This window comes from Callithrix jacchus, chromosome 15 (genome assembly GCF_049354715.1).
Source record: "Callithrix jacchus isolate 240 chromosome 15, calJac240_pri, whole genome shotgun sequence".
Lineage (NCBI taxonomy): Eukaryota > Metazoa > Chordata > Mammalia > Primates > Cebidae > Callithrix > Callithrix jacchus.
Window position 1 is genome coordinate 60,128,125 of NC_133516.1, and position 26,279 is coordinate 60,154,403.

The 26,279-nt window shown below is 36.8% G+C and overlaps 1 protein-coding gene across 17 annotated transcripts in view; it reads left to right on the forward strand.

Moving 5' to 3' along the window:
• The window catches only part of CNTN4 (contactin 4), a 994,033-nt gene that overhangs the window by 918,474 nt on the left and 49,280 nt on the right, over positions 1-26,279 (forward strand). For all 17 annotated transcript variants that reach the window (XM_078351515.1, XM_078351513.1, XM_078351514.1 and 14 more), the window contains one exon: positions 565-692. In XM_078351515.1, coding sequence (XP_078207641.1) covers positions 565-692 — 128 coding nt within the window. The remainder of the gene's footprint in view (positions 1-564; positions 693-26,279) is intronic.

Consider the following 26,279-nt stretch of genomic DNA (forward strand, 5'->3'; position numbering starts at 1 on the left):
ATCCACATTTGCTATTCTGCCAAAGCCACACAGAGTTGTGGAATATTTTAATTTTTTTAAGTTCTGTTTTTATGTTACATTAAAAATGTATTGGCTGACATATTTTAGAAATGAATATGCTTAATAATACCCCATTTAATTTAAGCCTCTCATTTATAAAAAAATACTTTCAATGAAAATGCTAAAATTGATTATTCAAGGGATATTTTTTCTTATTCCTCATTAACAGATATAAGACTAATGGTGATCTACCATAAGCCTTCCCTTTGCCTAATGTGGTTAGAGCTATGAAAGAGAAATTGTCACAATCTATCTAATATTTATAATGGTTATTCCAAATGACTATTGAGACCATTTTAACAAGAAAAATATTAAAAACACTAAAGAAGTCACGTATCTCAATAATATTTATGTGTATTGGACAAATATCCTAAATAAAGATGAGGCTGTTAAATAATGTAGCAATGATTTAAGGTTTGAAAGATGACAGAATGACAGAAATAATTTGCAATAAGTCATGTGAGATAAATTTCACCATTTTTGGTTCATTTACTTTGATTTCAGAATTACCATTTCTGAAGATGGAAACCTCAGAATCATCAACGTTACTAAATCAGATGCTGGGAGTTATACCTGTATAGCCACTAACCATTTTGGAACTGCTAGCAGTACTGGAAACTTGGTAGTGAAAGGTAATGGCTAACCCAAAGAATTCATATGTTAATATATGTGTTCTCATGTCTAATAATGTAATCTGTGGAAGTGGCATCATTCATTTTAATATGTACAGATATCACTCTGTTGCTAAATTAATTCATCACGGCAAACATGATATGATTAATAATTCTTAGAAAACTCCTGGTAATGAATATGATTGAAAGGCTATCTTATTTCAGAATCATCCAATACAATTTTGAGAATTATAGCTATTGTATCTATTATAGTATTATAACTAATGTTATCTTCAATCCTTTAATTAAATTTCTTTCAAGTCTCTATAGATTTGAAATTCATGTCTAGGAACACTATGCCAACAAATTAAAATCTCAAGACTCATGTACTATTTTTAGCAAACATTGTTTAAACAATGACTTGGGTAATTTTTAAGATAGCTGTCCCTTTTATTCAGAGATATGGATATGGCTTATTATACTAATAAAAGGTTTTCATCACCTCTGTGCTTTGCCTCAGTCACTCAGCCAACCTTGTCGGTTTTAAGGAAATAAAATTTCCATATACCATAGCCTGGGTGCTTTATAGTTTTTGTAACAGAAAGTCCTTTAAGCTCTTAGCAAAGCACATGAGTGAAACTATTTCAATATCAGCTTCATGGCATGGGCTGAAAGTGCTAAGTAACAGTTGAAAAGCAGGAGATCTTAATTTGTATTTCATTTGCATTTCCTTCACTTTATGTATTGCCTTGTCATAGGATTTTTGAGTTGAAGGGATCTTGGCAACAATTTGACTGAAGAAGATGAGGCTTAGGTTCGTGGTTCTCTTAAGGTCATGAGTGGCAGAAGGAGACCCAAACCCAGATCCTGATTCTGAGTTCTCCTTGGTTCTTTTTGCCTCACCAGGAAATGTTTTTACCCATTCTTCCTGTTCCTGAGTAATTTATAAGTTGAGTCATATCATATTATTCCCTTCTTGCCCATTTGTAGCTCCCTTTGTGAAGGTAGATGAAGGCAAATGAAAATATTTTTTAAACATTGCCTTCACTTTAAAGAAGAAAGCTAAAAATTACCTAATTGTGTATTTTAGGGTCATAGGAAGTTGGAAATGTACTACTATTTCAGGAAGTCTTTTTATTATTAGCTGTGCAAATAGAAAATTGGAAGTTCAAGAGTTAGAACTAAATATATGTTTAGATTGATTCCAACTATTTCAGTCTGTTTATTACTTCCTCAGGGCACTAGCATCAGTGTATGACTGACTGCTTGTTCACTCTGTTTCAGAGGCAAAGGAAAAAGACATTAGATAATATTTGTAAAGCATAATTCTAGCTAGAGGTCTTTGCTAATGTATGACAATCTCAGCTAAAGGAAGCTTAGTGATCATTTAGGACCAAGAGAGACCTCAGTGTTTCAGAGCTGGTTAGACACAGAGCTGGGACCTGTTATAGATTATTTGTGAGTTACGAAGATATAAGAGAATATTAGGGCCACATCTTAAATCACAGCTAAAAGATGGGGATTCAAGTCAAATGATCTGGGTTTGAATCTCATTTCTGCCACTTACTAGCTCTTAGACAAGATAATTAGCCTATGTGGTGATAATAGCAGTGCCAGCCTCATGGAGTTGGTTTGATAACTGTGAAAATCCATATTAAGTGATTAGTATGGTGCCTGGCACCTAGGAAATATTAGTAGTTGTTTTGTTTATAAACATATTTTCATAAAATGAGGTTGTTTTGATGACTGCAGAAATCCATGCTAAGTGATTAACAGGGTAGCTGGCACCTAAGAAATACTAATATTTGTTTTGTTGTTTATATATTTTTAAATGTATATGCATGTATTCTAAATCATGTTGAAGTAAACATTTATGACATTTCCACCCCAACAGAATAATTAGCAAAAAGAAGTGAGCCTATAATAAAGAAATGACTAAGAGTATGAAAGGTTAGAAACAGCTAAACAGAGAAACCGTATATATATGGCATCTCATATTGTTAAAAGTAAGGTATTTTCACAGGTAGGAACAAGGTATGTTCTGCATTTTATTATCCTCCTTCTTGTAAGTATTGGCTTCCTTGACTCTCCCAAGAGTTGGCAGAAAGGAGAGGCCTCTATTCTCCTCAGGGTTTGCATCCCAGTGATACCACAAGCCTCAGGACAAAACCATTCCCAACCAACTGTGCAGTTCCCTGATGCTCATCTTACACTGAATCATGGTGCAAAACCTACAGATATATCAGGGATGAAATATGTTATGGTTGCCTCATTTCTGTGTGGACATAAATATTGCTGAGATAGTAACTTTTACCTATTCTAACAAACAAAATAATTTATTTCTTGCCTTCTAGTAAAATGTGAACAGCTATTCACCCAAGTAAGTATAGGATATGGTTTTAGGCAATTTACAGTTTCAATTTTTTTAAAGTTTGGTAATTATGTGTTTCTTTCAAGGTATTTTAGGAAAACACTAGTTTTTCATTAACTGCAATGATAATCTTTCAAAATAAATTTAAGAAGTGAGTCAGTACAAAGAAAAGTACTAAATATGCATTGCTACAGGAGGATATGCAAAAAATAATGAAGATGGTATATGTGAATGTCTAAAACTAGGAAACATGAGTTGAGGGCAATTCCAGGAGAGTTTTAGTGGACTTGCAGATGCAGAATTAGTATGTCCTGCCTATGCTAGCCACATGATTTGCTGAAACATGAGGAACACTTTAAAAACGGAAATTTCCTAATAGATGAGAGTAAGAGGAAGGAGTGAGGCAGGAAGAGCCTGACCCAGTAAAAAAAGAGAAAGGCAGGGATGTGTTAAGGATGAGGTTAAGAGATGATGTGCCCAGGTAGCTTGATTGACAGGTAGAATTCATGTGTTTCCAAGCAGAGTTCTTTCTAGTAGTGGCTCCTGGTTCTGAGCGGCAGTCAGTTTCTCCACAGAGGTCCGTTGATTCTTATATTCTACTTCTAGGTGAGGTGAGGAAATAAAGCTTTATTTGGCCAATATGTTCACAGGAGTTAACAATCTTGTTACTTTAGGTAAGGTCAGAAGAGATTTGAAAGATCATTTATCTCCCAGTGTGGTTGGTTCTGACTCCCATTAGCATTAATAGGAAGTACCTGTGTCTGAAGAGGGGCCATCCACACTGCTAGAGACATTAACATAAACCGAGAAATATAATTTAGAAATCTGCCCCATAAAGCACGATATAGGCAGAGAAAACCATTCTGAACTCTGCATGAACTGTGCCACGTCCTGAATCCCACATCAAAATGCTTGAGTCCTGCACCTTTAATGCAAATGTAACAGCTTAGCCCAAAATATAACTGAGTGCTGTATTTTAATTCAATTTTGAGATCTACAAAGGGACTCATTTATCAGAGGAGTTGTTCTCTAACCTTAAAATGTGCTTGTATTCATTCCGATCTCCTCATGTGTCTGGGATTAAAACACGGTGAAGGTCAGGCATCAGAACACATATTTTCTAACCTTTTTACAACAGTTCTATAATTAACCATGCTTTTCAAATCCAATTCTCTTTCTCCCCACCCCTGCCCCCATGTTTTGATGAGAGGCTGAAGATAGTGTCAAGCACAGGGTCAGCAAGTAGTGGAGGAGAGGGAGGGGACACAACTACTGCACCAGATACAGGAGGTTTGGAATACACCTCTGACAAGCAGTTATCACATGGATAAATATTCAGATTCTGCATGACTAGGCTCCCAAACTGCAGAATTCTGACAGGTGCCCAGGGGGCTCTTAATTATCACCCCATCATCTAAATTCCTAAATTTTTACTGATTTTATTTTTCAGGCTAGTTATAATATATTTGGGATTTGGTTTGCTGTTTCATTTTAAGCAAGAACAGTTCTTAAGTCAAACCCTCATATCCTAACAGAAAACATGATGTTTGACCTTTGATCAAAAATGTGCTTTTGTGATCATTGACATCCTTAGGAACTATATGGAGGGTAGGGTACATTTATATGCAGTGTTGTACTTATTAAATCATGTTTATCTCTCAGCAGAGTTAAAAGGATGGGGGAGGATTTTGCATGATGCAGTGTCTCTGCTATACAGCTTTCATATGACAGATATTTTTAAGTAGCAGGTCTAGAGAAGAGCAACTTAGAGTATTTGTTTGGATGTAGTTTAACAAGATAACTATGTTAATTGCAATCCTCACTCCTGCTGATCATCTCCACAACTTGAAATGTAGAGCATGAAGCTATGGATGCTCTTACCATAGTCATCTTGCTGAACTACACCCAAACTGAACTTGAGCAATTTTGCAATTGGTAGTTACAGACTATACTTTGGGAAACGTTGTCCTACACCAAAGAACTTTGTACACGCATGCCACCTAGCAAGTGAAAGTTCATTCAGTAGAATGCATATTAGAAATGCAGATCTCCTGGGTCTCACTCCTATCCTAACAAATCTAACTCTCTAGGGAGACCTGGAAAAGCCTATGTTTAAAATAAACGCCCTAGTTGATCCTTACACACACCAGAGTTTGAGAACATTGCATTTTCAGGGGTTTCAAACTATGCCCTGTGGGCCAAGTCCATGCCTGTTTTCTATACCCCAAAGGCTAAGCATGATTTTCACGTGTATAGCCGTTTGGGAAAAAAAATCAAAAGAACAATAATATTTTTGAACATGTGAAACTTTTATAAAATCATGTTTTAGTGTCCATAAATAAAGTTTTGCTGTCACACAGCCATGTCATTTTTTTACATATTAACTAAGGTTGCTTTTGCCTTACAACAGCAAAGTTGAGTAGTTATGACAGAGACTGTATAATATATAAGTACCTATATAATATCCTCAACTTTGGCACTTCTGCAAAACCTTAAATATTTACTATTAAGTCCTTCACAGAAAAATAAATTACTTATCCTTTCGTCTGATAACTTTTTCTCTTCCTCAGATCTTCAAAATTCTGTCCAAGGTGTGGTCCGGCCAGGCTATACACAACTTTTCTTATGCATGCTGGACATTTCCACACATCCTTGAGTCTGATTAGTAACTGGAATTGGTAGGAAGGTTTCTTTCCCAGGACCTTAGCCCCACCCCAGTATCCAAAGGGTTGACTTTAGAACTTGGATACAAGTTGAAAATCCAGAGGAGGTGTAATACATTATTAATTGAGAGGGAGGAGGAAAATTACTTGGCAGACACTGTAAAAATTATTCAATTTGATTCTCCAGCATGAGGGGAGGATTCACACAGCTGGAACCAGAATAGTAGGCTAAGAAGACCTAAAGTAGGAAGGATATCACCTGGTGTTTTTTTAAAACACTACTCACTTCCTAAACCTACCACTGTCACCAACCTAAATCAGCTTAACTATTCCACCTTTGCCTTATAATTCTCAGTCTGCATGTTCTTTATCTAATAGATTTTTTTTCTTATTTTGAAATTGACTATATAAAGTTTTACGCTAATTTCATCTGGATTTTAACAGTGTTCTCGTGGCTTTTCTTTTTTTTAGATATAGTCCCATTTTGTCACTCAGGCTGGAGTGCTGTGGCACAACCTCAGCTCACTGCATCCTCTGCGTCCCAGGTTCAAGAGATTCTCCTGCCTTAGCCTCCCGAGTAGCGAGGACTACAGCCACACGCCACCACACCCAGCTAATTTGTGTATGTTTTTTAGGAGAGATGGGGTTTCACCATATTGGCCAGGCTGGTCTTGAACTCCTGACCTTGTGCTCCACCCACCTTGGTCTCCCAAAGTGCTTGGATTACAGGTGTGAGCCACCGTACTCAGCCCTTTTGGCTTTTCTGTTTATTTAAATTTCTAAATTCAGTGCATAGAATTACTTTTATAATAAGAAAAAATAAACTTATACTTTAAATAGCTTTAATAGAAAAAAAGTCTTTAGTAGAAATTAACTAAGATCACACATACAACAAACAAGAAATTATTTTGTATTTTCATTCTTCAGCCCTGCAAACTGAAGATGTTCCTGTGGTTTACTGAACATTTAATGGATTTCTTTATTTTCAGAAAGAGTGCACATTGTTCATACCATAGAAAGTGTATTTATGTTTAAATTAACAGATTTCTTCATTTAAACCAGCACCAAAGAGCATCCACAGCATTACTCTTGCACACTATAAAATTCTTCTGTTTTAACTGTAGGACATTGAGAAATATCAACCTTTCCATGCATACCATAATAGATGCAATAAAGTAGAGTCTTTTCAGTTGGAACTTTTTTTTTGCAAATGAGTTTGAAGCAGCCCACATCTTCTATGTAAAATTATTCAAGGCTTTATCCAGATTTGACAAGGGATCAATCAGAAATCAGTATCATACAATGACGTTTGGCTGCTAATACACAACAAAAGCTTTTAACATTGGTCCCTTATAACTGAATACATTTCAACCTAATTAGATGCTTCCACTGGAACCAATTATTTCTAGGTGATAATTAAGTGTATTTCTAATAGGATTAACACAAATTCTGACCCTAGGCATCTAGAGTAGGAAGGAAAAGTTTGTTATTAGAAGCACTAAATGCTAATTATGGTAGGTCCCTCAGTAGAAGAACATCTGGCCAGAACATTTTAATACTAGATCCTGTTAGATCTAGATACCAACCCTGGAGTTGGTATCAGCTACAGTAGGAGAATCTTAAAAGAAGGGTAGGTAATTGTGCCTCCTGTTCTTCCTGTGTTCACAAAGCGTGACATAACGTGGAAATCTGATGAAACCGGGCATGATTATTTTTTCCTTTTTTTACAGGGCATGATTATTTCCTTTGACATTCTTGTGGACATGTGTGAGAGCCACGTAGATTTAGCAAATAACATGCCTTTGGCAATATCAATCCTGAATAGAATGATTCCCCTTTTGTCCAAATCTCTCTGTAAAACATTCTCTTCTTTTGTAATGCTGATTACATACCATGACAGTCTGCCCTGACTCCAGCCTGCCCATCACTTCTTCATACGTAGTATAGAGGGAAGATATAATTCCTTAGTTGTTACGTTTCTCTATGCCAACTGTCCTTTCATAGCAAAGCCTCTATGGGGAAAGCAGCCTCGCATTTTTGCTTTTGGCATAAAAGACACTCTGTGGGCCAAGAAGCTGTGCAAAAACATCACTCATTAATAATCAAGGAAAGGCAATGTAAGCATCAGTGTGGTATGATGCTTTTACATATGAGATTGGCAACAGAGAAACATCTATTGGTACCTTTTGTTGGTGACTATATGAGGAAAATGGTACTCACACATTCTGAGTAGAGATAGAAATTGAAATAGATACTGTGGAGAGCAAGTAAAATTGAAAAACTGCAATCTCCATGGCCCAGCAATTCCATTTCTGGGCCTTTAACCTAGTGAGATTTACACATGTTGTTGTTTGTAATGAAAAAAAAAATACGCAAGGAAATTAAAGAATAATATATGTAGTATCATTTTATTTAATATATAGTATGATTAAATATAAAATTAGTAATATAAAATAGTACCTTATAATGTTTGAATACAGAATACACATGCGACATAAGCACTAACTCAATATTTTGGGGGAGGATGACTGGAGTGAGATTATGTGGAAGGACTTTAGCTGTATTGGTAATATCTGTTTGGGTAAATTTTTAATATATATTCATGGGGGGAAAAGGCTGGAGGTACATGAAAATGTGTTAAAACCTGCTAATTCTAGAAGAGGGAATATGAGCACGTATTGGTAAATTTTTGTTGTAGTTTTATCTGTAAAATATTTCAAATTAAAAATAATATCTTAGGTCAGAATCCTACATGGTCAGATATTGCAGGCAAAGTCATCCAGACAGTGGTTATTTTCTTTTAGCTCTCTTGCAGGTATTGTAGAAGAGATACCTTTTACCTGCTGATATTTAACCCATTCCATAAAAATAATTTCTTACTTAAAAAAAAGAAACTCTCCTATAGAATGAACCAATGAATTATTTTGTAATGAATGCTTACTAATCAGAATAAATAAGACAAACAAAAAAGGCAAATAGAATATGACTCTTTGGCTTCATTAAATGTGAAGCACATAATTAATTTCTCTTCCAGCAATTCAAAGAGACTTATGTTATACTGATTCAGTTTAATTGAACTTATTACCACAAGCAGATAATAAGAAGTATATTGAAGATATCCATCTGGCTTGCATTGAAAACCTCACGTTTCATTCTTCATGGCTGTCATAGGCCATACTAATTGCCTCATTTCAGCTCTTTTGCAATCAGTATGATTTAGCTATTAATGCGATAAAGTTCTTACTCAAGAGGAAGTTGATATTAAAAAGCATAGATCTCTCACCTACCTCTGCTACTACTTCTGAACACATCCTCAGCATTATTTTAATTATATATTTTTTCAATACATAAATAAAAATCTATTTTTTCCTCATGCACGTCTTTTTAAAGTACATCTGTCATCTTACATCTGTCATCTTGCCATAGAGTTATTCCTTTACTGAAGGAAACAAATGGTTTATATTAAGCTTTTCAGTTCATTAAATGTTTACAACTCAATGTAGATTGTTTTCAAACTATGGAGTCTTTAAAAATAATTTCCATAGCTGAAATGGAGTTTAAATGGCTAATTGTGTAATAAATAAAGAGAAAAGTATAATTAGGCACTTTTACCTTCCGTTTCTAAATATCTGAACTTCCTGTGGTTTGAGAATGATGCTTTGTCATGTAAGCTGGTTTTATGTGCACATGGTCTCTCAGAAGAAGAGAAGTTTGTGGTGTGTCTTTGTGTATGTTTTAAATCATCTGCTTCCTTGTGTGTTAGAAGTGGTCCCATGTCAGGGAGCCAACAGTTGGTCCCAAGTTTGAAAGGGAAAGCTTGGTCTCTTATAAGCCTTGAATCAGAAAGGAGATGTGTCAGAATAATTCATGAGTGAATCTCACCTTCCTTTCTTAGCATTTGTTTTCTGTGCCAGAGGCAGAAGAAGTATTACTCTCTCAAAGAAGCAGCCCCACCAAATCATGATTGAATTTCTCTGGCTGTCACAGGCAATCAGATTTAAGAAAACCTCCCAAAAGACTTTAGGCCTTTAGGTTATATAAAGAATCTGACCAAGATGAAAGCAAGTTAATTAACATTTTCATCATCTCTCTCTGATTTGCTGTAGAAGATCCATTTCTAAAAGGTTAAAATGGTTGTCTCTTTTATGTATCCATTTAAGGAGTTGAAAGTAGGTTCCTGGTTATGAAAAGAAAATGTAAGCAGAACATTTAGAGTAGCAGTGGCTTTTTTGTGTGGCCTTCTAGCTGGTCTATAATCAGTGTGCAAAAGTGCAAGACATAATTAAATGAAGATTAGCAACATTGCTTTGAAGATTTCCCTAACTGGAACACATGCCACCTGTCATTTTCTTAACTTTTTTCCCTTTTCTCTCTCCTCAAAAGTAGAACTACTTATAAATGTAAGTAAAGCTTGGATTCCACCTAGAAGATCTAAATGGTTAAATCAGAACTGCCTTCTCCTCCATGTATACTTTCATAAACATAGATGTATCTACCTCCATTGGTTTTGTCCATAGCATAGGTAGAACACTGGTCACTGTGCAATTTGTATCAACACTTCTTCATATGTAAGGCAAAGGAAATTAAATTATAATGACCAGTGTAGTTGATGAGGGGACACTATGATGCAGTACAAATATGAAGGAATAATCTAAAGGTGTGAAAGATGTAGCCATCTCCATCCCTGGAGGCCATTGTGAGACATAGACCACAAGCATCAGAATCATGTAGGAGTTTTTAAATAAATGCATATTCCTGGGCCCTACTTCTGACCTGCAGAACCAGAATCTCCAGGGATGAGACCCAGGAGTTTTCATTTTCAACAAGTTCTTCAGGAATGCCTATACCCAACAAAGCCTGCAAACTTAGGAGCTCAGCCTTTAGGAGTAGATACTGATAAACAAAGACACAGAGCTGTGTTCAGAGTATAAAAGGAACACAAAGGAAGGCATAACTAACTAAGAGCTAAAGGTGTTGATTGAACAGGGAATTGAAGTATGCATAAGAGTCTGCCAGATTAAAAAAAAAATCAAGGTAATCTTAGGCAAAATAAATCTATCTAATGGCACCAAATACATGAAGGCTCCTAGCATATTCAGGGAAAATACGGTGGAAAAGTGAGGGGAACACACCCATAGATGAGGCACTATTGCTCATATTTTAGGATTTGTAGAGAATAGGCAAACATTTTGATTCTCTTTTTAATGGAAATAAAACAGATTTTACGAACTGTAGCTAAGTGACATGACACTAACTTTAGTTGAAATTTTGCTTCTTCTAAGAGACTATAGAATGAAAATTACCACTGGCATACAATTTTTTAAAATTATGTGTTAATTATATTTTTGATAGAAATATTAGGAAAAAGATAATCACGTCATTCAGAGGGATCCACATAATTTTTTTATATTTTCTTCTAGAATTACATCCACACTGAATTAAATCTGTATCTACATCTGTATCTTGACTGTGTGTGTATCTCTTCTCAGATCTGTAAACAAATATTCTTATCACGAAAAGATCATACCATATACACCGTTTATAACTTCTTTTCTCATTAATATCTTTCTACCAGTATAGATTATTTTGAACAATCAAAAAGGACTAGCCTGATTTATTTGTGAATATTTCTCTATCTCCTGCTAGTCAAAATAGCATCAGCAAAACCAAACAAAAATAACTACTCTTGTGATAATCTATGTGGGCAAGATAGAGAGAGGAATCTGGAGCATATTTAGGAGGATTGCTTCACATGTTTTACCCTGAAAGTGTTGATTGGGGGGTTGTCCTAGTCCATTTGTGCTGCTAAAATAAAATACCATAGACTGGGTAACTTGTGAACAATAGAAATTTCTTTCTCATGGCTCTAGGGGCTGAGAAGTCCAAGATCAAGGTGCTGGCAGGTTTGGGGTCTAGGGTGGGCCCAGTTTTCAGTTCCTCGATGGCACCTTGAACACTGCATCCTCCAGAGGGGAGGAACACTACGTCTTCACATGGCAGAGAGGATGAAACAGAAAAAGAAAAACTCCCTACGTGATGCATGATTCAGTCACCTCCTAAAAGCCATACTTCTTAGTAGTGTTGCATTAAGGATTATGTTTCAACATGAATTTTGGAAGGGATACAAACGTTCAAACCGTAGAAGGGATTAATGTCAATGGAGGAATGAAATCCCTAGCCATTTCTCTTCCCTTTCCTCAAACTTTTCTTATTGAACTTTCTTATCAGTTGACATATGACATTACTGATAACATGCTGAATACATTTTCTGATCACATGAATCATTAGGGAATAAACTAAATATTATATTCAATATTAAAAATTACTTAAAAAGATAATCATATGAACCAAATGTGACAAGATTCATCTTCATAGTAATACATATAAAGATTTGCATTTTTCTTCAGAACTCAGGATAAGAGAGTCAAATTTAGAGTCACATTGTGTTATAGGTCTTAGATAACTATAACATCATTGAAGAGTCAACAATATATATACTCTTTAAAAAAGCAAATTAAATCTAGAACATAATAGTCTCCAAAACAAGAGAGGGGAAATATAGGGATCTACTGATAAAAATACAACTGGAAAAGGATTACTTTTATTTTAAGCTAGACATTGAAATTTGAAATTACCTTAAAGAGTGACAAGTGGGATGATAGGAGGAACAGTTATAGAAACTGAGGCTGGGTAATCCAAGGAAGAGAAGCCTTATAGAGGGTGGGAAGGGAGGGGTGGTCAACGTTTTCAAACATTTAAAGAGATACCAAACTCTGTGTGACATCAGAGGGCAGTACCATAAGAGATGAGTGGGAACTATTGGAGCAGAGGATATTACTTAGGTTTGATAAAAGGAAAAAGTTCAAATAATTAGGCCATTGGCCTGTTATCAATGACACTCATTTCCAGACTAGACAACTACTCTGGGGAAATATTGCAGAAAGAATTCATGCATTAGATGCAAGTGTGTGGTTTGAGTAGCCTATAGGTCATTTTCTATTATCTTAGCATTCTCAGGGCCTACCCTAAGTAAATGTTGACTCATATGTCCCACCCAAGTCTAAAATGTTATCATTCTCTGACTTTATAGCTTTGAAAACTTACTTCTGACCTAATGTGTTTCTACTCCAGAGCAAAAGAATGCTGCTAGGTTGAATTCTGTCACATTGACTTTGTTTTCTTATTGTAGAGTCTTTCTTTTTTTCTTTTTCTTTTTTTTTTTTTTTTTCAGTGTGAATTCATCCATAATCAAGAATTCGGTGTGGGCTGAAAAGATTATTCTGCTAATTTTGAGTAATACATCCTCAAGTAACCTATTCTCAAAGTAGAGTCCAATAAAAGTATACCTTTTCTATGTAATCATATGTTGGGATTTGAAGGGGTTCAGTAAATAGTGCCCTATTCAGTGCCGGAGTTTTCAACCACTTGAGAAGTAAGTTCAGGTAGCTAGGCAGATGAAAAATCAATTGTCAGCTTTGCTACTGATAAAGGGGAATGTGGCTCAGGGACATAGCAATAGTGGGCTTCCTAACACTGAACTCCAAATTAAGGAGACTTATACCACTACACAACTTCAAGTCTCTCTCACTATAAAAGGAAAAATAAGAAGTAGAGGATCAACCCAATAGGTGTACATCCTTTACCCTTCCAGGAGAAAAAATGGCGCTGAGCCAAGAATTCCTCGTTTTTTTTTTTTTCCCCAGATTCATCATTAGATAAGGAGTGAGTAAGGAGAAAAAAAGGAGACAGTCATGTTAGGAAACATCGGGTGTGTTTAAATGTCAGCTATAGACCAAAGGTTACAAACTGGTAGCTCTCATGGCTAATTTGACTTGAACCCACAGACTTGTATTGTTTGGCTGTCAGAGTGTTTAAAACTTTTGAATTGGATTGCCTTTAGACATGGGGCATATATTCTCTAAATTGACCCCAGACCTAGTTATTTTGTGTTGTCTTATGGCTCTAAATTACACACTTAGGTTATGCCACATCCTCTGTAAGCATTTGACATGCAGTGTTAAGTGAGTCTCATTGCTCTATGAAAAAAGCCAGCTCTTGATTATTTCCAATTTTTAAGTTTTTAAGTAGATGAAGATTGACTGTGATGGGGATTTGAAAGGAGAAGAAAATGTTTCAAATCTTTCTATTTATAATTCTGTACATGATTCTATACTGAATCTGCATTTCACTCCCATATCTATACAAGAAGGTTATCAGTGGAAGAGAAATTCAGTTATCTGAATGGACATGATCTTCTCAGGAGCAGTCAGTGGTTAATTGGGACAAGAAAACACAAGTCATTATCATTGAGAAATCTGAAGCAAATTGAGGCAGGTTGTCACCTTTCACCAGGAAACAAATTAGTCTTGTCTTTAAAAAGACTGCTTTCTTTAGCTGCTGACTGGGGATTCCTGTCAACTGCCAATGAAATAGGGAGAGTGTAGATTAATGGTACTATAACAGTGGCCATGAAATACCCATAAACTCATTTTCTAATTTTCATGAATATTTTTAATTGATTCGAACAGCATCTTTGCATGACAAAATCTGTGCTAAGCTTCAGCTCCAGAAAATCAGGGTGCCATGTTCCAGCGAAAATTATTAGTGCACTAGTCCATTTGAGGAAAGTTCTGTGTATAAAGAAAGAGTCATACATTATAGACAACGTAGCTCTTCCTCTTGGCTAATTTACCTTCATGAACTCTCTGCCAACTAGGGAAAAATGTAATTCAAAGCTTAGCTCAAAAAAAGAGAGACGGAGATAGAGAGAGAAAAATAATAAAATGGTAGGTAACATCTTGAGTTATAAGGGTGGTAAATAGGATGAAACTTGAGATGATATGACCTACTTTTTCTACAATTTGTGAATATGAGAATCATTGCAGTCTAATAGAAAGAACAGTAAACTAAGGTCCTGTACATCTGGAGGCTGGTTCCCAGATTCCAGTTTCTCACCTGTAAAATGAAGAGCCTTTAATAGAGAAAATGAAGGCCTCTTCTAGTTCTAAAGTTCTCTGATTTGATAAAGAAGTTGGAATAAAGCATTAAAACATTCTAATTTCAAATTTGTTTTTTAACAACAAATTTATCCAGAGGTATTCTAACTCAGGCACCACCAAAAATGAGATGAAATTTTTCATGTGCAAGAGATTTCTATTTTATGAACATTTATTTTATATGTGTCAGGTTATGGTCACTCAAGGAAAGAGATAAATTCGCATTTAAATAGTGTGGACAGTTTTACCAACCACTTCATTCACAAGTGGTCATGCCATGAGGACCTGAAAGGACATTAAACTCAGTTTGCCTTGATCCTCATATACTTGTCAAAATGTGATCATCTCACAAGGCTGAATAGAATTGATGACATTGTTTTTATGCAGTATGGCCACCAAATACAAGCAAGCCACTTCAGGTGGTTCATAGAGAACTGGCTAGAGAGAAAACTGATTCATTTGAACAACGTATTGATTGCAAGGTGGTTCCTTCCGGGGAGACTTTTAAGGGCAGTTTTCAGTATATAAAATGTTTTGTTTTAGATGCTGACTTTAAAACTGAGCCGTGTGTAGATGCATCAGAAAGCAAGGAAAATTTGTAAATGTAACAGAAGGCAAGGAAAACACAAATGTCCATAGAAGTATTATTCATAATAGCAAAAGTGAAATCAACCCAAATGCCCATCAACTAATGAATGGATAAACCAAATATTGTGTATCCATACAATGGACTATTATTCAGCCATTAAAGAACATGAAGTATTGATACATGCTATTGATATGTAGATGAATCTTGAAAATATGATGCTAAGTGAAAGAAGCCAGACGCAAAAGGCCACATATTATATGATTTCATTTCTATGAAATTCCAAGAATAGAAAAATTTATAGAAACAGAAAGTAGATTTGCATAGGCCAGGGGATTTAAGAAGGCAAGAATTGCAACCAACTCCTAATAGTACAGGGCTTCTTTTGGGGGTAATGGAAATATTCTGGAATTAGATAGCAGTCATGATTGCACCCCCACACACAAAAAAAAACCAAAACACTGAATTGTATACTTCTTAATGTTTGTCTGTTTATTTATTTATTTTTGAGACAGAGTCTTATTCTGTCACCCAGGCTGGAGTGCAATGGCATGATCATGGCTCACTGCAGCGTTGACCTCCTGGGCACAAGTGATCCTCCCACCTCAGCCCACTAGGTAGCTGGGACTGCAGGTGCACACCAGTACACCACCATGCCCTACTAATGTTTTTGTATTTTTACAGAGACAGGGTTTCACCATATTGCCCAGGCTAGTCTAAAATCCCTGGGTTCAAGTGATCTGTCCAAAAGTCGCATCCTCCCAAAGTAGTAGGATTACAGGGTGAGCCACCATGCCTGGACTGAACTGTATACTTTAAAAAGATGAATTTTGTGTTATATGTATTATATATCAATTTTAAAAGGAAAAAATAAGTAATGCTATTTGCACACTAAAAAAAAAAGAATGAATGAAGAAGAAAAGAAAGTAATGAAGCAAATTCATCAGCTGTGATCTCCAGGAATCGCGTAGTTCCTAGGGCTTGATGTATTCTTAGGGGTCACCACTTTTCTGCTCTCAAGTTACTTTGGTATACTGATCCTGCGTCTACTCTGAAAACAACCCTCTACTCTACTCCTAGAAAACACTGCTGGAGAATAGTTCCCATTCAGTCTTCCACCCATTGCAGCGCTACAGAATCTGGGCACCCTTCCTCTCTATTTCTGTGACACTGTTCCTGATATTGAAGGCAGAGTAACTGGATAGAGAAGGTGTCTGGCAGATTCAATATAGTCCCTCTGTTCCCTTTTCTTCTGCTGTATTATAGAGGTAAGAGTATAGGCTTTGGAGATAGACAAATCAGCTTTGGAGATAGACAAATCAGGTTCAAATCTCAACATTACCACTTATAAGCTGTTGAAAGTGAACTTGTAAAATTTATATAATAGTACCTATTCCATAGGATAGTTGGGAGGACTAAATCAGATTATGTTTTAACCTTAATCAGCACACACCAGTGCTGAAATAGTTATTCTCTTCTCTTGCTCTGACTACTATTCATACCCACCAATGAGAACCCCAGCATCTGGCCAAATGGTTATGTTCTGCTCACATCTTGTCTATGTCGTTGTGTACTTGGCTTCACAAATAAAGCCTTTCAGATCCACTGGGGAAGTGGTCCTGCACCTGTAGCTCTTCAGGGCTCTGCTGAGTGGCTCTGCCCCCATGCCTTTGGGTGAGGCTGCCTATTCCATGGAAATGAGATGACAGTGCTTCTTTTGAAATTCAAGAGGCAGCCCTGATGATCTCTGAATTGCCTTTAGGATCATTTTTCCCTTGTCTTGGAAATTAGCACACATTCACCACCAAATATCTTTATGGTTTTCTATAAATCCAAAAATTCTGATAGCCTTTCCTCAGTTCTTCCCATCTTCTTCCTCTTCAGTTTAAACTGTAAGTTTTCCTGCTGGGGTGGCTGATTAAGTCAGTGATTCACACCAAGGCTAATCTCCTTATCAAAAGGTCACTTGACCACATCCTTTGTATTCTCTTCAGAAATTGCTTTTTCCTTTTTATTTTTTTCCTTGCAGTATGGATAGGTTGAGATTTTTTCCAAATCTTTAATTTCTACTTCCTTTTAGCTTACTAATTCTGTCTTCTGATCATTTCTCTCTTCTCACATTTTACTATAAGCAGTCCGGAGTAACCAAGCTACTCCACACTTTGCTTAGAAATCTCTTCAGCTAAATATCCAGTGTCATCACTTGCATATCCTACCTTCCAGAAAACACTACAACACAAACACAATTCAGTCAAATGATTTGCCACTTTTTAACAAGGATCCCTGTTTTCACAGCTTAAGCAGAAATTTATTCCTCACAGTTCTGCAGAGTTCCAGACCAAGGCACTGGCAGATCCAGAGTCTGGCTAGGGCCTACCTTCTGGTTTGGAAATTTACAAACTGTCATTTACAACTGTATCCTTACGTGGCAGTAAGAGAACTAGCCAGCTTTCTTTCCTCTTGTTAGAAGGGCATAAATTCCATTCAGGAGGGATCTACCCTCATGACCCAGTTATTTCCCAAAGGCCCTGCCTCCTAATACCATCACGTTGGGATTAGTTTTGACATCAGAATTTGGGGGATGGGGGAAACAAACATTAAGTGTATTGTACTCTATCATGGCACACTATATAGATTTTTAATAATACTTTTGTTATCTAAACATACTTTCGGTTTCGTTACTTGAATTTCATGTCACCCTCATGGGAACATAAACTTCACAGTCAAAACACTCACCTATACTCATAGTCTTTGACATATCTGGCACATATTAGGTGTTGTGTACCTATTTCTTGAGTAAATGGAAGAATGAATGAATGAAAGGACCATATGACCAGGTCTCCTTTTGCAGTGTGTTGGAATCATCCCATCTCAGAGTTGATTCATAAATTGCCCCAATGAGAAGGTCCCTTTGAGATTTTTGGAAGAGATAGTGATCATCTCTCTCAGCTCATTGTTTTTGCAAAGGATAATAGAAAGGGAAAATTTTATATTCAAGCAAAGGCCCAATAGTTAGGCCTTTTACTATACCTTATTGTTTAACAGAGGAACTCAGCAAATTCTTATTATTAAAATAACTACTGAGCAAATTAGTAAGTAGCAGACCAAGGAAAAACAGAGGTCGTCAGTGAGGCATAGTGAAAGGGATATGGGCTTTGGTGTCTTACAGGCCCGATTCATATACTAACTTCAGACTTTCTTAGAAGCTCTATGGCCTGGAACAAAATAATATTTAGAAGTTTCCATTTTTCCTCCTTAAAATGGGAAGTACAATCTATTGTAAGAATTAGAATTCTTTCTGTCAAACATCTAAGAGCCCCTGGTGTTGAGTGTGTACCTTTAACTGATAATCAATATCATTGTGTTTGTATTCCTTTTACCACCTCCCCCCATCACCTCCACTACCTTTTATCCAAGAGCAATGTTTCCGAGTACTAAACTGTGTGTCTTACTGTGTAGTTCCCTAAAAATGTAACAAATCCCAGCAGTGTTTTTGTAGCAGCCCTGAAGTCTGAGAGATTAGTCACTCTCCTCCCAGAAAAACTAAATCATTACTGTATATCTGCTTCTTATATTTATGTTGTTTACTATTGTGCATGTATTATGAAACCCACAAATCAATGCTCTCAGCAGGGAGAACTGTTCAAGTCTGCAGCATGTCTTGTTGCGTGCTAGGTCTTTGACAAACCAGTATCTATCTGTCCTGAATTCTGTTTTCTGAAGGATGGTGGTATGAGCAACTGGAGTCTGTGATTGATGTTTAAGTAACTTATACTTTATCAAGAAATAGATATAATTTCTCATGTATCTGATTAAACTTCTCTGTAAGATTACCATCATTTCTGTAATGCCAGTGGATTATTCTGTGCTTGGAAAGATGTATATCAGATCATTTTAATCAATAGCCTACAAAAGGTGTCACCTGGCTCTACTTGTGGTTATCTAGAATGTCTCTTCCAAAGGATGTTGTCATTTTTCAAATAATCTGTTTAATTTAAAGCACCTATGAAATGAAGTTGTGTTTTTTTTGAAACAGTATGCAGAATAATATGTTAGATTAATAAAATATATGCTTGTTTTCCAGATGTTAACCTATTAAAAAGAGAATACCAGTGTGCTAAAATAGCCCCTTATCCATCTCCATCACACAACACTGGCTTGCACCCATAGATTGGCATGGGAGCAAGATAAAAGTAGGGTATGCAATAGATTCTGTACTGGCATAGCACAATGGGAGCAATGATGAAGTGACACTGGGCTATCAAATAATTTTTTATTTGATAATTAGAATAAATGGGGTGCTATGGACAGGCTGGAACAACAGAGATAACCCCAAGACCATCCTGGGCAAGCAAGGACACATGTCAACCCTAAGTCATAACCTTTTTTGTAATTTAGGAAACTTCCTCATAATGTTGAGTAACTGGGTCATTTGGATTGATGATGTATCTGTAATGTACTCCTCTTCTGGATTCCCTGAGAAAAATCTTTTGGGATATAAAATAATCATTGCTTACTATTCAGCCATGTAGAGAATGTATGTTTTCATATTTGAAATAATTGATTCCTACTAGGAGAGAAGTGTTATTACTTCTTGGGAAAGATAATTTTACATCAACTTTAGATAGTTTTCAGTCTACACTAAGCTCCTTTTTTGTGGACAGTTTAGGGAAAATGCTAATGCCTCATATCCAAACCTGTTTGGAGTTACAGTGAGTCAAGCAGAAAAATGCCATTCTCCTAAATGAACACAGAACACAAAATCTGTCAGGCAACATTTTACCTGGCATGGATCCTCGAAAGAAAACAAACAAATCAGAGTTTGATTTTTTAAGACTAAATAACAGCAAGACAAAGAAATAGCATTTATATTGAAAAAACTGTAAAGGTTGACAACGTCTCCACAACCCATTAAATAGAATGAGGAAGAGTAAAATATGTAGCACTTTTGCCTCTTAGTTTGGGCTTTGAAACCTCCCCTCCAATGGTGATTTCACCACTTCCTAAAGAGGAAACTTCAGATTCTGCCTTTGCAAAAGGAGAATACCCACCTCCCTAAGTTGTTAGGTGTCTAAGAAAGATAACATTATGGAGAGCATTAAACATATAACCTGACACAGAGACACTCTACGTAATAGGTCTTTTCCCTTCTAAAGCAACCCATATTTCTAGAGGCAACGAGCTATAGATTGGTGCAAGAGTATTGCAGTTTTTGGCATTACTTTTAATGCAATTAAAAACACGATTACTTTTGCACCAACCTAATATTGTTGTAATTAAGAACACCTATACATCTGGGTTAAAAATTCCCCTCTACTAGTTATGAACTGTGAAAAACCTCAGTTTCCTCATCTTTGAAACAGGGTAACAATGTCTACCTGACAATGTTTTGTTTTCTCAGTTTTAATTTTTCCCCCATGGTTATATATGAACAAAGAATGAAAAATCAAATGGTTCTAAAAGGCTTAGTATGAGAAACATAAACCCTCCTGTCCCCTTTTCTCCCTTTTCTAAAGGCAACCAGTTCAACCTCTTTGGGATTTGTTTATTTTTTTTTTATTGGTTCGGTATTTATTTTCATCTTCCAATAACGTATCTCTTGATCCTTCAGTTTTAGGGATTATCTTTTGATTGCCAACTCTGGAAAATGAGTCTTTAGCTCTCCTTCACATATCCTCCTAATGTAAATAAATCATAATTTCGATTAGATCATTAACACATGTTAACATAACTATGACTATGCAGTGCTATTCTCAAGTGAGCAATGAAACAAACCAGGATTACTCTTTGCTTCCTTTGTAAATCTTTTTACTTTTCCTAGTTTCTTTTTTTTTGCTTAGGTTTCTGTATGCACATTACTAATTCAAACCCCAAACTTTTGGCCAATTTCCAAAAACTTGTTTAAATATGAGTATACACATACTATAAAATATCCTTCCAGGACATTCCTTCACCATGGTCCTGGGAGTTTCTCTCGGGTCTCGCCAATGCAGCACAATGTAGCAGTCTCTCGTAGCCCAAGATATCACCCCAAGTTCTTTGTCTCACAACCAAGAAAGTTAAGAAGTATGGACACCAACGGTGAGGGGGAGTGAAAGTTTATTAAGCCAAAGAAGAAAGTTCTCCATTGCAGAGAGGGGACCTGGAAGAGGGTTTCCATTTCACAGTTGAATACAGAGGCTTTTATAAGAAACCAGTGAGGGCCGGGGATCTCATTTGCATAAGGCACAAATTTCTGGTAGCTTCATCCCATCCTTTTACTGTGCATATGGACCCTTAGCTTGAGTTACTCCATATTGCTTTGTTCCCCTTACTGTGCATGTGTCAGGGATGGAATTTCCCATTGTGGGCATGTCTGGGCAAGTTTCCTGTGTAGTCTTTCTTATCTGTGTGGCTGTGGGCATGTCTTAGGCAGGCCCCCCTGTGCAAGTTCCCTTATCGGTGCCTGCAGCTTGATTTTTCAGGCTTTTCTTTTGTTTGAAAGAATTCAACTGAGAACCCATCCTGACTGCTTGCCTGACTGGTTTCTTCCTTTCTCCTCTCTGTTTCTTTGATCTTTTGTCTTCGTCTTCTGATTTATTCTTTTGTTTTCTGAAACATACCTACAGAGGTTTACTATAAACATGATGATAGTTTGGCCGGGAATGGAATTCTAGGATAGAAATAATTTTTGTCTATTCTTTTTTTTTTTTTTTTTTTGAGACAGGGTCTCTGTTGCATTTCAGCAGTGGTACAATCTCAGCTCACTGCAGCTTCCACCTCCTGGGTTCAAGTGATTCTTCCACCTCCTGGGTTCAAGTGATTCTTCCACCTCAGCCTCCCAAGTAGCTGGAACTATGGTGTATGCCACTGTGCCCAGCTAATTTTCATATTTTTAGTAGAGATAGGGTTTCACCATGGTGGCCAGGCTTGTCTCAAACTCCTAGCCTCAAGTGACTCACTTGCCTTGACCTCTCAAAGCAATGGGATTACAGGCATGAGCCACCATGCCTCGGATAGAAATAATTTTTCTAATGAATTTGGAATTAATAATCCATTGTCCTCTAAATTATATTGTCCTCCATATTCTTTGAGAAGTCCAAAACAATTCTAGTTTCTATTTCTTTGGATGTGACCTGCTTCTCTCTCCCTCTCTTTCTCTTTCTCTCTCTCTGTCACACACACATACATAGCATTTATATGCTATTCTCTTTGTCTTCATTGTTCCAAACTTTTAGAAATATTGTGATTTGTAATGTTATATTTTCTGGTTGATACTCAGTTTGCCTATTTAATTGGCAATCTTTTTTCCTTCTGTTCTGGAAAATTGAGGATTTATTATTGTTGAGAATGTATTTCTCGCCTACCTTTATCCTTATCTCTTTATCTAGAATGGTCCTATGATTTTCTCTATTTTCTCTCTTTTCTTTCCTGTGTTTCCTCTCCTTATGTTTTTGCTCTATTGTGCAGAAACTTTCCTCAGATTTCTCTTCAGCTCTGTGTCAGCTCTGTGTCACCTCTGCCACTGCCAGACAAGCAAAGGCAAATGTCCAGGCTGCACATATGTCAGTCCTGCTGCAGCAGCATTTCCAGGGAGAGCATGCAGACAAGTGCAGTAGCAGACATTCAGGTTGCCTCGACATTCTACGGCAACTCACCAAGATCTAGTAAGCTGTGAGATTCCAAAAGAAGGGTGCCAAAACTTGGGATGTAGGGCTTCAAACTTCATCATTATAAAATCACCAGCATCTTTCTTAGTATCTGCATGCTAGAGGGCAAGGCTTGTATTACTAGTGCAGTGAGCAAGTGGCAAGAATACCACCCGGAGCCACAACTGGGGAGGTACCATGCCTTTCCCTGGCATGACTGGAAAATAGGGGCCAATGTTAGACCATAAGAGTTGACTAGGATTGATCGCCATAAACACTGGGCTGTGGTTAGTTTCCTTGTGCTTTGGGAGGCTGAGGTAGGCAGATTGCCTGAGCTCAAGAGTTCAAGACCAGCCTGGACAACACAGTAAAACCCCATCTCTACTAAAATACAAAAAATTAGCTGGGTGTGGCAGCATGCATCTGTAGTCCCAGCTACTTAGCAGGCTGAGGCAGGAGAATTGCTTGAACCTGGGAGGCGGAGGTTGCAGTGAGCCGAGATCGTGCCACTGTACTCCAGCCTGGGAAACAAAAATAAAATTCTGTCTCAAAAAAAAAAAAAAAGAGTACAAGAAATACTTGTACTACTGTTTAAAGAAGTTTTAGAAGGTTCCGAGGACTCTAATATGATCATTGTGATGAGGAAATGGATAACTTAAGGAAGCCAGAACAATGCCTGACATAATTGTAATCATTATTTTTTGTTGCTTTGTTAATATTCTATCACTGTAAAATTATCCAAGTTCATAAATTATATACTGTATAGCCAAACAGCATGGACAATGAGGGCCCTGTGAAATTAAGACCTATTTCATTCACCTTACCAGTGGTCTCAGGTCATCTGTACAACCATAAGCTTTTAGAATGGTTAGTTTCCATTCCATTTCATTGAGAATGAGCTTGTAAAAGAAACAGGAGTTGAGTGTGAGTGACACCTAGCCACTAACATGATAAACATTCTAAATCTGTGTTCAGCATCATGTGAGTATCCCCTCATACTGAAATGCAGATCTCTATGACTGGTCAATTCCACTGATTCATAGTGAAGAAAGAATTGCTCATCTGAAGTTTGCTGCCCTGTCTTCCCATGTTTATCACTTCTACAAAGTCATGCAGCATGCATCAGGGACCCTACGAGGTAAGCAATCTTGCACTGTATATGAGCATTTGCACTGATGCTCCCAGAAGCAACCCTTAGTCCTTGCATGATTTCTGGCCTCAGGAGAATTAAAAAATAGAAGAAAAGTGGGGAAAACAAAGCTTTAAAAAGATTCTGTTTAAATCCTTCTCCTGTGAAAAGAGGAAGAAGAAAAAGATTCTGTCTTTTAAAGCCAAAGATACTTCTCAGCTAAGCTTTTCTCAGACCTTTCATGTCCCTCAGTAAAGTATATTTTTGGCTATGCCCCATAAACTATTCCAATAATCCATTAAGATAGTTGTAGGAATCAGCATAGCAAACTATCAGTGTGCTAGTTTAGTTATTCACCGGTTATTAATCTTCTCAGCTCAGGGTCATATTGTCCTGTCTTCAGCATTTTTCACAGTGTCTGATGATGTCCAGAGAGTTAATGGAAGTCCTGAAATGTGAATACAACAAGCATGATAATCCCTTGACTTGATGTCATTCTAGGGATCATCTCCAAACTTCATGCGTTGCCCTGGCAAATGAACAGGAAAGCACCTGTGTTACTTATCTGGGTGTTTGTACACTGTTCTGACAAAGAAATGTCTACATACAATGATAATTTCCTTATGATACTTTCACTAGCAGCAAATTGTTTTGAGCATTTATCAGTTTTGATAGCTGTCATTTTTGTTCCTTCTTTAGCTTCTTTGTAAAGTTGAAGCAGATTTTGTCATGACTTAGAGATACACAGTATTTCTTTGGAGATGTATACGAACATTTTCCTCTAACTAAATTTTACTTTCTCCCTCCCCAACCTCTGCATGTTTGGAGAAGTTATCTTTCTCTGAAACTTCCTGCACTTTAAATGGAGTCAGGCACAAGAGACTTCAATGATGATGATGGTGATGATGATGATAATGATGATAGCTTTATTCAAACACTTAAAGTGTTTGTCATATTACATGCAACCACAGGAATATTACAAGTTAAGAAACATATTTACTAACTTATAAGTCAAGTAACTTTCCCACAGTCAACTAGTAAGCAGCAGAGCTAAAATTTGAATCCAGATTTTCCTGATTTTCTTAACAACTTTCAGTCTGTAAGAGCAGCTTTCTGTCTAGAATCTGAACCTTCTCACCACAAGAATCAGGATAGCAGTTTTTCATTTGGATCTGCATGGTACAGGCACCTATCTTTACACATGGAAGAGGTTCTTTTACTTAGAATGTCTATATTCAACAAAATATCAGTTGAGATCATGTAGGGCATTCTTGACCTTTGCAAGGATTTTGGCATTTACTCTGAGGTAAACGTGGAGGCATCTTTGTTTCTGTCACATTCTTAGTAATAGCTAGCATTTTTTTGAGCACCTTTTATGTGGCAAGCTCTATTCTTAAAACTTTGTATTGGCCAGGCACCGTGGCTCACACCTGTAATGACAGCACTTTGGGAGGCCGAGGCAGAAGGATCACCTGAGGTCAGGAGTTCCAGATCAGCCTGGCCAACATGGTGAAACCCCATCTCTACTAAAAATACAAAATTAGCCTGGTGTGATGGCACATGCCTGTAATCCCAGCTACTCAGGAAGCTGAAGTGGGAGAAATGCTTGCAACTGGGAGGCAGAGGTTGCAGTGAGCTGAGATTGTGCTGTTGCACTCCAGCCTGGGCAACAAGAGTGAAACTCCATCTTTAAAAAACAAACAAAAACCCAACTTGTATTAATTCACTCATTTAATCCTGAAAATATAAGGAATACATTATTATTCCCATTATTAATTACCATTAAATCTGAGGAATCTGAGGTACTGAGAAAATAAGCAACTTGCCAACTCAGTCAGGAAGTGGTAGAATTAAAATTCGAATTCAAGGAGTCTGGTTTCAGTGTTCACATTTTTAATCCTGAAGTGAAACTATCTCTCATTGAAGGAGTCTGATTTTCCAATGTGTAATGAATACATAATATAAATCTTATAATAAAATATATAATGAATATAGAATGAATGTTTTCAAAACTTGGAAATGTTTTAAATCTACATATTTTTGCCTCCTCTTGAGCTGAGCTTTCATTTATGGAGCTGGGCTCCAAAAATAACCAAAACCTTACTATGTTTGGGAGCATTTGACATTAAAATCTAATGATTCCTTTTTGTCTTTCTCAGAGCTGCTTCTTGCCATTCTTCTCTTGGATCCTTTTCTTACCTCATGACACTATGCTTAGTCAGATTTCCATTTTTT